Here is a 12648-nt window from a genome sequence, read left to right as displayed (position 1 = left end):
GTGGTGTACCGTAGCGACCATAAGGCCATGGTCCCTGTGGTCACTAAATAAATGAAAACCACCAGATAATATATATTCCTCATTCTTTAATAGTTCAAATAACCAATTACACTATCACATCTTAACCCTTTCGGCCCTGGTGTCCTATAAAAAGGACACCAAGAAAAATTGTCCTAAATCGGGACTCAAACGGTTACCATACTGAAAAAAGAATTTAAGGTATTCTCCATGCACATCCGCCAGCATACGCAACAGTTTTTTTTATCGTTCTCTTCCTCCGAAAGCCCTAGAGCTGAAATTAAAATGGCGCAAGGTAAAAAACACGACTGCAGCAGCATCCAAGTCTTTTGATAATATTTTAGTCAATACCTATTGTCTCCGTAGCGATCATAATATTGTGTGTTGTTTCTGATATACTTACGGGTGTATTAATGTCAGGAAGTTCTGCCTGTTATTTATGCATAGCCCACAGCACGCCATGATCTGCGTGTCCTAAATATAGGACACCAGGGCTCACTGAGGTTGTCAAAGGCACTACATGAGTTGAATATGCAATGAAGACGATATTGCTTGTAACAGCTTCCGACTTCTTGTGTTCTTATTCCAGAGGCGCTATAGGTCAGCCTGAACTGCTGTATTCAGGGGCAAGGGGACTTCTATAGCGAAATGTCGGTATATCAAGGACACAAATAAGTTTGCTGCATTATAGGAAGTGTGCGTGTTTGAGGTAGAAGACGATGACGATGAAAAGAAGGACATACAGTTTGATTTTGCAGGCTAAGGGAGCGGTAATTGCTGAACGGCAGACGAAGAATTCGCCGTCTTTGACGAAAATACATCCTACAAAGCGACTATCAAGTAGATAGAGGCCATTCAAGTGCAATGATGAAGGAAGTGTCCTTGTTGGAGGTAAAAGACGATGACGATGAAAACCAGGATACACATGTTCGGAACCGAGGCAACAACAACTGAGCGGTCGCAGCGGAGCGCGAGAGCAAGAGGACCATCGAAGCTGGCTTTTAGAACGAACTAGCGCGTGCCATGCTCACGCATCGAGCAAGCAAGCGCGCCCAACTTTATTTTCGTCGTCTTTCGCAGCCGGCCACACGGTGCCGGCCGAGAGCCCCCACCTTAGCGTCACCGCGTTGCGGCGTCGGTGGGCGCTACACACAGTTTGCTTTTGCAGGCTTGGGGAGCAGTAATTGCTGCACAATAGACTAAGACTTGGCCAACTATGATGAAAATACATCCGATAAAGCGGCTATCAAGTAGATGGAGGCCATTCAAGTGCAATGATGAAGGACGTCTGCATGTTGGAGGTAGAAGACGTCGATGAAAAGCGGGATATAGTTTGCTTTTGCACGCTTGGGGAGCAGTATTTCGGTATAGTAGAAGAATTGGCCATCTGTGATGAAAATGCATCCGACAAAGCGGCTATCAAGTAGATAGAGGCCATTCAATTGTAATAATGAGCCTTGTATAACGAGCATGAAAAATATTTTTCAGGCCTTTTATGCACATGAACCACTGTAAAATTGCCATCATGCAAGTTTTTCTACATTTAAATCTGTGATGCAGCTCGGAATGTGCAACTTCGAAAAACTTCGAATTGCTTTTTACAACCACTAAGCCCTGGTGTCCTATATATAGGACATGACGCCATATCTCATACTGATGTGGTCCTCCGAATATAATAAATATTTTTGGGTTTCTTAGGCAGTAGTAAGTTAATACAAAACGATGAAAAAAATTCTGAACGTTAAAAAAAATTCAGGGCTGAAAGGGTTAATAGTCATTATTGGAAATAGATAATTCCCACCATAGTACAGTCTCGCTGGTCTTCCATCTTCACCCCAGTGGAAGGGTTGACAGTTGTTTTTCAGTAATTTTGCAGTTTCTCATTAGATAACACTCAGCCGCCTCCTCAGTATCGATGGGATTCTCCACTCGGTGCTAGAAATGGTATCTGATGGACGAAATCGCAGAAAAATGATCCTTAAAAAATTGGGAACACCTGAAAAGCACTGAACGAACATCATGCTCATTATTTTTTTCCTCCCAGACATTCACTTACGTAATTCGAGCTATCCAAATGGATTGAGTACGCCTGTTCTCCTATCAACGTACCTTAATTACCGTCTCTTGAAAAGTGAGACTATGGCAGCAGCCCTGAAGTGATGCTGACGAAGCAAAGCATGGAATCATTAGTTCTAACAAGCTCATCGTTTCGTTAAAGGAAGGCGACAGTTTCGAAGGAACATCTTCGTGAATTAGGCAGGTGACATGACGGTCACGGCTTTTCAGATGGCGATTCTCTGTGTGTATGCTAAGAGCGTGGTTGTCGTCCCGCAAAATCGAGAGCGAAGGTCAGTGCATAAACGAAAAACAGTTAAGTACTGTGCAAAGCGACGGGATGAAAAGACCTGTACGCTTGCACTACGTGCCGGCAGCAACAAGTCATTTGGAATGCGCGCTCGCGCGAAGCGTGCGCCGAGGTCGACAGAAGCGCAGGTTGGTACGACGGAGTAATAATAAAAAAGAGGAAATGAACAAGCAGCAAATGACCGCCGCGCGAGGACTTTTCCCTCGGCAGTCAGTTCGGAGTATTCGCTTTCTCCAAACCTGTTTGCGCAAGTGTCGCTTTGTACGCCTCCGCCCCCCCCCCCCCCCTCGTCGTCCCCTTTCCGAGCCCTCAAGCATGTTTTATGCCTCTAGCAATACGAGTATATGCCGCCGTGAAATGCACAGCTAGACGATCGGAACTGACCGACATTCTTCGGCCAGCTGGCTTGTCAATCCGGGCATCGCCTTCAACGATGGTAAGTTCCACGGGCCCCTGGGGACATCTATTTTTTTTTTTTTTTACCGGAAATAAGCGCAGTCGAAAGAAACATTAACTACTGTTTTCTTAAGCGACACTTCTCTGTATCTTCTCAATAGCGTACTGCGTAGAATCAGAATAGTCAGCGAAGCAGAGCGGAGCGCCAGCGTAGTGTAAGTGAGGCCTAGCTTGTAAAAAAGTGGTACAGCCGAAACCAACTTACTGGCGCGCGGGCAGTTGCGATTCGCGAAACTTGCATCGCTATTTGGCTACAGCAAAAAGCATGCCGTTGTCTTCGTCGTGACATTCACGGCTCCACCTTCGGGAAGCGTTGCGGAAGCTTCTTTGTTTTGAATCAAACCATTTCGATAATGGTTCGATAGCGAATCGGCCTCATTGCGGACAGACACAATGGTGAAGTCGTTAGACACAATGGAAATATTTTACAGATGAAGGTAAACAACGGCGTAGACGGGTCCCTTCAGACCGCTGTATCGATTCACGAAAGTTCTCTTTATGGAGTCACTATTAGATTGCGAAATACGAGAATGAATGGAAAAGCACAAATGAGCGACGGAAACCTTCGATCTATAATCGTGCATAAACGAAGAATATAAGCGGAAGCAAGAAGTATTCTAGTGGCCCACAACTATAGTGGCGCTTGGCTCCACATCAACCTGTATTTCTTTAGGCAGGTATTTGTGTTCATAGTTCTTGCGCTCAGATTTAGCCTCAAAGAAGATCAGAAAAATTGTGAATATCATGTCAAATCCTCAAATACAGGAGGGATATCACCATTCCTCTTGCCTTTGGAATTTTATTGAATTTAGTACGCACATCTCATACTTGCAATCTACTTGACAATACATGCTTTCAGTACCGACGTCACAGTAACGGGTTATTGCTTACAGTTAGGCCAATTTCCCTTGCTTGGTTAATTCGATCACTTGATATCTTGCTGTTTGCAATGACACCGTTACGTGTGTTCGTTCTGAATGCATTTTGAAGTAATTTCCGAGAGATCAACGGAGACCGCGTGGCCATTTATCGGGTACAAATTTAGGCTGGAATATAGGAACTGAGATTCTATTTCAACATAGGTATGACACCGAAAGCCTTCGTGAGACAATAATAGAAAATAAAACGTTTCGTTGATATATAATGCTGATAGGATTCATCTGAGTTCTGCGAATTCACTTGCACTGCAGTTGGAGTCGCCCATCCACAGCTACTGCAATCACTGGACACCTTAAACTCCATTTGTTCATAAGTATCCGAAAAGAAAGCCCAGTCTTCTTATGATTGAATCTAATTAGTTTCGACGCACAGACACCAAACTCCAACGCAGTTCGAGCAAGGAGTTCAGGAAGGCAGGTCCTGGCAAATGTAGCATTATTAGGTGTATCATTTATAGCAATTTTCCGCCGTTTCGCCGAATACCACCAGGCCTTCTAATTCACAGATGCAATTCTTATCAGGCATCGACGCACCACAGAAATCAGTTGCATTTGTCTGCAGCATGTAACAGTGAGGCTTCACTATTCACATCGCAAAGTACCCCATCCATTTCCTTCCCCTCCCCTCCTCCGCACAAGAAAAGCAACATTAACTCGACGTTTTAAAGGGCGTTACATACTTCGTGTGATGATATGCTTATTGAAATAAAATTGTGAACAAGTGTCATGCGTCCAAAAACATTTTTTTAACTAGTAGCACTGACGACTTTAGCTCCAACTGGCTCCCGGATCCTTATCTCAATGATTGCCATCTATCCACAGCCCTGCGTCCCATTCATCCGTGAAGAGTAGCAACCCAATTGTTCTCCGTTTAGTTGTATTCATCAGGCTTTCCCGCTGCTGCACACGGCCATTACGCTGCTTGAACAGGACACTAGTTCCAGCTGTTTTAAGAGGGCGAGGCCGGACGCGTAGTCTCTTTTCATTTCTGAAGCTCCGCTGAAACATAAACAAAACAAGCTACGACTTTCCTCAGCTGCACGTGCGGCTGTGCCGTCACATTGCGATAAAAAAAACTGTTTCCTTAGTAGCGTCTGCCGTGTTCGAAGTCATTAGCCATTTCATTGTGATTTGGACATTTCGATAATCGTGAAGCCGTAACTTCTGTTCTTGGTGCGCAGACAAACCAGTGAAAGTTTGTAGAATCATTTGGTGTGCGTGTTTGTGTGCCTATATTTGTCAGTGTCCTTGGTTTCCCGCTCTAGCAGGTGAGAGGAAACGAACGTTTTGGTGCGTTTGTGTCATTAAAGTTAAGGCTCAATTGGGAAAAGGTTGCATAAGCCTAAACGACGATGACAGCCTCCAGTAAATCACGCCGCCTGCGTAGTTTGCATTGAAAAAAGAAGCATTATTACTTTTTAGCGATCGGCAATTGCTTCTGTTTCCGTTTATACAATCTCCGAGGCGCCGCGCACCACACTCATCCACTCAGGCCGCCTTAATTCAAACGGCGTATTCGGTATCCTAAACCATGCCAGAACTCATGCAGAGCCGCAGACAGTGACTCAGTTCACAAGTAAGCCATAGCCCATCTAAACGCGAAGCAATGCGCATCGTATCCTAAAGTAAGAGCGCTAATGACACTGCATTTAGCAAATATATATATATATATATATATATATATATATATATATATATATATATATATATAGGAAACATTCACGTCGACATGAAGACTTCAACGGAAGGGTGAGTCGACGCTGGTAAGATTCAAGCTTCTGGATTAGACGCTATCTTCCAGTCTGTAACTACATTCCTACGTTCTCGGCTTTATTTCTGTTGTTCCAGATTGCTTGGCGGGACGACTCCAGGGCAAGCGATTGGATTACGCTATCTTTGCAGCCTTAGCTGGAGCAAGCCAAGAAAGCGTGCTGCTAAGCATGAACTCACGTGCCGTGGTACTCACTTAGTGCTTGTGGAGTGCCAAGATGGGTGAGTGAATTCTAACTGCACGCTTTATGCCTGTGTGGTAGTAAATTATCGAGCGCTTATCAATCTTGTTCGGGGCTGTATATGTGGTAGTGCTTCATATTCACCGTGTTGCAATGAAGAAATGACAGTGACGGCATTGCTTCCCGCTTCAATTTATGGGCAACGCTCGGCAATGTAGGTCTTTGTCAACACTTCATCTGAGTATATTAACGCAGTCACGGAAAATTGTTAATTTCAGCTTCTCAAGAAACGTAGAAAGACAGCTTTGTTATTTATCAAGCGCATTTTTACACGATGATATTCTTAATAAGTAAGCTTCGCAGCGTAAATTGTTATACTCAAGTATATATTGCGCTTATTTGTCCTGAGTGTGAATCAAGACAGACATCGTAAAGAATTTGGCAAAACATTGTCACTTTATGCTTTCTACGTGCCTTCCTTTCTCTATCTCTATTTTTCTTGCAATTTACAGCATAAAAGTGCAATTGTGTGTCAGTAGTTTAATGTAATTTATTATCATTCCAGTTGTAATCTGTTTTTGTTTTTGCATCAGGTAACACTTTCAGTATTCAAAGTAAAGTTTCCTTTTTGGCCATTGGGCCTGTGTATTTTCTGTTCACTTTAACAGGAAAGCCCATTAGAGTCATCGGTTAGGAAATGTACGTTTGTATACTATTGGTATTGCAATAGAAATGAGATAACATTAAATATATTTATTAGTTATTCTCCTTCGAAACTTATCAGTATTTCCATGTCGGACATCACTATTACTACGCTCTGCCGAAAAAAAGTATTACGGTCGCGGTTGATTTATGCGTGCACTCTGTACACTTAGTGGCATTTCTCCGTCATATAGGAAGAGTTGTCATTTTGTTGTTTGCTGCAGTATTGCTGCATTCTAATCGCTAAGTGCAAAAATGCCATTATTATCAGGGTAGAGCTGTAGTGTCACGTTGCCTACCTTATTTTTACGGTTGGTTGCGCTTGTCTTTTATGCGTGAATAAAATATTTTGACTATGGTCACGTCGTCGTAAACAGAAATTTCAAGTGGATGACCAGAATTTTTTTTTTTTTGATAATGACTTGATCAAATGTTCGTAAACAGTGAAATACAACATACATCATATGTAAACTACTAAAAGCAGGCATATAGCTTATGCACGATTTTCACATTTCAGAAATGGTTATTACCAAAATTGCTGACATTAACTTTTGAAAAACACAGCAGCTGTTAGCCTTCGCGGATATATGCTGAATGCATTTATAACCCACACAAGTGAACAGAGACTGCCTCAAACGAGTCTATACAAAATGAGTGATATTATTCCTGCGTCAAATATTAAAGACAGGTTGCAAAAAAAAGAGGGCGACCAGTTGAATTGATAAACAGCCTCTCACCTGCTAGAGCGCTGAAAGTAGCAGAGAACTCACACACAAGGATCAACAGAAACGCGTTTTCCTGGTAATTGCCTTCGATGTGTAATCTTGCAGCAATGACCTTGTAAGAGTTGTGCCCTCCCTGGTAGCCGCCAGGGTTGCGAAAGCTTTGTGTAAGATTTCTGCGAACGGTCCATTTTTCCGCATTGCTTAGTCCCTGTGAAGTGTAGTGGAGCTGGGAGAGTGGCTAGCAGGAAACATTCACTTATGGAGAGAGATTGGAAACGCCGGCAACAATATGGTCAGCGAATTCTGAACAAACGATAAGTTGTTAAATCGTGGAAAGATGAGAGCAGAACGTGATATCAGATCATTTGGGCATTGAAGTAGAGCTTACAAATGGGCGTATGGAGGGCCAAGCGGCACGTTCTGCGTGTTCTGCAATTGTGCACAAGTCATAATACTACCAGTAGTAGAACAGTGTTAATTACAAAACAACCCAAGTTCAGTGAAAACAAGTGTATAAAATATACACAATAACGCCAGCGCATTCAGCACAAGTAATCAAAATACTCACCAAGCCGGTTCTTCCCGTGAAAAACCACCAGCAGTAGAACAATGGTAATTACAAAACAACATAGGTTCAAGGAAAACAAATGCTTGAAATATACACAATAATGTCAGCACGTTCAGCACAAGTAATCAAAATAATCACCAGGGCAAGCTAAGCCGGTTCTTCACATGAAAACAACATAGCCACTAAACTACTAAACCTGAAAAAGAGATAACACAAACAACTCAAAATCGCAATACTATGGTAAATGTCAGTAAATGCATGTACTATCCTTACAAATCGAGAGAGTATTTGGTCTCTTAGAACCTATATTTAATGACCCCTTACATTCAGAACAAAGCAAACAGCAGCCCCTGAAAGGAAACGGAGAACGAATAACACATTTTTTCTTCATTGTCTCTTGCCTGGATTGACAAAGCGACAAGTCCCATAACCGACACTATCTCCGGGCTAAGGCTTCCCTTATTCGCGCATTGTTGAAGAATCCCAAAGGGATCTTGTCTCTTTCAAGCGCAATATCAGGCCAGCTGACGGAAACTAAAACCTGCAGCATCACTTCTCGCAGTCGAATGCCAAGTTTCTTGCTGATACGCTGTTTACGATTTACGCCTTGTTCACAACCAACGGCAAAGATAAACATCATCCTAGCGGCCGCCTAAGATGCTTCGGCAAGCTTTCAGTGACCGGAATCTTAAATACCGCATCCCTTGACATAGTCTGCAAGAGAAAGGAATAGCCCCATACTGCGACTTTCTCTGCACACGTGGGACTTGGCAACGGAAACAAGTGTGATATGGCTCTCGACCGTCCTCGACATCTTCACGAGGGAAGATCAGCTTACCAGTTAATATAAACTCCATGAAGCACTGAAACGTTAATGAAACGGGAAAACACACAGCTTTTTGAAAGGAAACATTTTTAACAGCGTAGCTGTTTAAGCCGGCCGTTAGTCCGTGAGTCTTCCACAAAAAATGTGGGCCGATCTGGCGGTAGTGCAGAAAGGGTACAAGCGCAATGACACATACACCTGAGAACTAGCGAAGCTGAGCCTGGCCAAGTCTAACTAAGCATGGTTGGGACTACTTGAGCTTAGTCAGTCATCGATAGCTAATCAATAGATAATTGACAATCGATCAATAATCAATAAATTCTGGCAAATGCTGGGGATGACTTGGTAGTGCTTAGCTTAGCCCAAAACCCAGGATTAGTTAGGTGCCCATCAGCGGCGCTGTCTCTTTGGCATTACGCCTCCAGTGCAAGCTACGCTAATTTTTTTCAGACAGTTACCCCAGTGCCATAGATCAGCAATATAAACGGAACTCATTTATGCTCACTCACAAATTATGTTTTTTTTTTTGCTTAGGGCCTCGCGCAGACTAGCACTCACCAAAATTCTACTCAACAGGGTTTACTCGAATTCGTCCATCAGAATCCGACTGAGGCAGGTCATTTGACCCGGCTCTCACACGTTCATGCTTTCTCGCGAATTAAACACATCAAATAACAAATGAGCAAATTAAAGCTCGAAATATACACGCCGACACCTGCTGATACGATGTCGAAAATACGTCCAAAATGTTACGAATGTACTTCCGAAAATCAGCTCCCCAATAGGTAGGTGGGGCTATAACCAACCTTGCTCAAGGTTTCCCTAAAGACAGCAGCGGCAGATTACATTGCTTAGCGAGGAGAGGAAATCATATCTCGCAGCAAACGTGCGTCCACGCGACCAGAGGGCATCGCGATGCCTACTGGCCATCGTTCTTCTTGCAGCTAAGTAGTTCCACGTCCTGCATATATATGAGTTGCCTCGAGAGATCAACTTGCGCTTTGCTATAATAGAATGTATAAATCAAAAAGCTTTACCTCACCCGAGGTTTCTTTGATTCCTCGATGTTGTCGAGGAACCCGAATTCTACTCAGCCGGGCTTGCTCGAACTCAGACACACAAGAATTCGACTCAGCCAAATTCACTCGCACTCAGACTGAACATAGTTCCACTCAGCCTGGCCTCACTCGAACTCAGCGAAATTCTGCCCATTCGTGCTCATTCGGACTCACTCATTGGGATCAGACTAAGGCACGTCCACTTGTTCCACAGGCTCTCGCTCAGGCTTTCTCGGTAATAGAACACATCAAATACTAAAGGCCCTTCAAACGAGACTAATATATAGCACATGTAGAGGGATTACAAGCGCTAAATGTGTAAGAAAAAGTACGGGCAAGAGTCTTACGCATACTAGAAAATTCCTTACTTCCTGTTCTTGACAATGTGTTGTGGCGAACGATTAAGTATGAGGCATGACCTTGACAGTTATGGAATATTTTGCTTGAGGACAAAATATACTGAATGAATATTTAAATAATATAGAAATTCCTAAGTGCATGTTTCTGCATGTGTGTGCGCACGCGTGTTTGCTCGAATGCGCGTGCATGCATTTAAAATATTACTCAGCCGGGCTCGCTCGGACACAAACTGACCAACATTCTACTCACGGGTAAATCTCAATTTGAGTGAATAAACTCGAAGCGAGTTCGTTTCCGGCCTAGAGTCCTACCATTTGATTCAAGCTACCGGCGCTTTGTGCGATTTTCTTCAGTTTTTTTTTTTTGCCACACAGACAAAGTACAGGGTGCCCTTTCAAACAATCCTTAAACGGTCGATAGAGACAAGTGAGCGGAAACTTCACTAATGAAGAACTGTACTGACTATGAACGAAATTTGAAGTACTGTCGGACCTTAGATAATAATGCGTAGTTTCCATGCTCAGGCGAGGAATAAAATAGGGCACATACTGCACTTTCTTCATGAAATCGATCATGCGCTCCAAGGCAAATAACGGTTGGTGCGCCTCATTCACACACACACACACACACACACACACACACACACACACACACACACACACACATAAATATATATATATATATATATATATATATATATATATATATATATAGTGACCAATTTTTTCACGAAATTCTAGTAGTGGTCTATGTGTTCCCATTAAATCTAAGCACTTGCAAAACATGTTTGACCTATCAATGCATAACTGGCTGGCCCACAAGTTCTGGCCCTAGATTTGTCAGTCTGAGAGTGAACCGCACCAATGTCATGAACACTGAAAGACGTGTACAGTGAAATCTGCTGTGACGTTGATTTCATGAGATCAGCCATCTATGGAAACAATCGTCAGATGGCGTTATTCTGACTGTGTACAGAACTGCACGTGAACACGAGGGTCACGCAGAAGTGCTCTTTGACAAAACTGCTACAGAACCTGGACTAAACGAATCTAAGACTCGCTAACCGCTGAGGTGCCCCGAATGTAGACCTCAGTGGTTTGGGTCACAATTGGCATTGCATGGATATTGTGCGCATTTCTGAAGCACAAGCTGTTCGTATGCGCGACTGACTAATCAGCTTCAGTGCCAAATCGCCTTCCGTTAATTACCAGCCTTTAACCAGAATGAGATGTTACCTTCATTTTGCCAGCTGTTATCTCAGGCATACCACCAACAGGACACGTGATACGAAAACCACATCACTATACGAATAATTGCTGCCCTCAATACTTGCATGATATATATTTACCTCCAAATCTCTGAATTGGCCATCTGTAAAAAAAATTTGAGAAAGACCTGCAGCGCGATACACAAGAGGCTATGAAAGTATATCAGCTTCCATGCCCATGCGGAAAACAATACACTCGCCAAACGAAGTGGTCCCGTTGTTTGCAGACTAAATGTCACCACAACGTGACTGGCTGGAAACCCGCCTAATCATTTGTTTTTTTTTCTTCCATTGTAAAAAAGGCAACTGTATCACGCACTTGTTAAAACAAAATTATTGTATACCTTTAAAAAGGCAAAATGCACTACCTTTTGACAGAGGCATACCAAAATAAAAATGACGACACGTACCATAGCAAATCGCCGATATTCCTGTGTCACAGAGATACATAACGTTGGCAGCCAAAAAGAACACGTACGCTTGTTGTGTGATTTACTTTGTTTGCTTCCAGCTCACTGCAGTATGCTTCATTTCCTGTGTTTATATTGACCCTTTTCGCGGAGCAGTTTTTTCTAGAGAAACGAGATGGCGCTTTCGGCGGCGCGCCATACGTCGCCTCAGTGGCCGCGCACGAATACGAAACCATTACCGCTTCTACCCTGCCTCTAAGCGATAAGTTGACGGATATGCAACTGAGTTTTCGCTAACGCACTGGGCTCCAAACATGCTGGATTGAATCATTTTGACTGAAGACGTGTGCCGTAGTTGGTTGCAAAAATAGTGACTAGCATATTAAGGAGTGTTATGAATATGTGTTGCCAAGTTCGCGGCCCACTGCAGCAATTGTCAAACGTACGTGTTTCCGGTACTTGGAGGTGTGCGGCTTTCCTCGAGGGTAGATAAATTTGTTTATCCACGAGCGTTGTATCACTAAACTTCAAAGATAGGGCTTCAGTCTTGGTACGTCAGCAAGAGTGAGTACCGATCATTAAACAATCACAAAGGGAGTAGCGCCGCTTCCTGTCATACTAAGTTTCGCGCACATTATTGACACGCATCTACCCCAACTGGCACGGAAACTTACGCCCGCTCTTTCGGCAACGTGCCAAGAAAAAGTGAATGGGCGCGCACTTGAATATATGCGCGCTATATACATACAATAAATGACGGTACTACACCGATAGTGCACGAATGGTCGAAGCTTAATGTTTCGTGATGGTCCACAAGAGTAAGTGAGTTACTAGCGATGATACGTCTTTGCTACAATGTAATACAATGTACAGAACAGCTACGTTTTCAAGCCTTGCGCGCAGCAAGAACAAATCTAACAGAAATGAGCACAACCGCGAGCGATTAGGCAGAAAATAATCATATAGTGACCGCTTCGAGGAACGTTGCTGAGTCATAAACGTG

At 43.3% G+C, this 12648-nt stretch overlaps 1 protein-coding gene across 1 annotated transcript in view; it reads left to right on the top strand.

Moving 5' to 3' along the window:
* The first annotated feature begins 2707 nt into the window (after positions 1-2707).
* The window catches only part of LOC119464612 (b(0,+)-type amino acid transporter 1-like), a 28206-nt gene continuing 18265 nt past the window's right edge, over positions 2708-12648 (top strand). The window contains exons 1-2 of the mRNA XM_037725639.2: positions 2708-2819; positions 5626-5769. Of these exons, the coding sequence (XP_037581567.1) occupies positions 5766-5769 (4 nt within the window). The 5' untranslated portion in view covers positions 2708-2819; positions 5626-5765. The remainder of the gene's footprint in view (positions 2820-5625; positions 5770-12648) is intronic.

The sequence above is a fragment of the Dermacentor silvarum genome, chromosome 9 (assembly GCF_013339745.2).
Source record: "Dermacentor silvarum isolate Dsil-2018 chromosome 9, BIME_Dsil_1.4, whole genome shotgun sequence".
Lineage (NCBI taxonomy): Eukaryota > Metazoa > Arthropoda > Arachnida > Ixodida > Ixodidae > Dermacentor > Dermacentor silvarum.
This window is presented reverse-complemented; position numbering and strand designations above follow the sequence as displayed.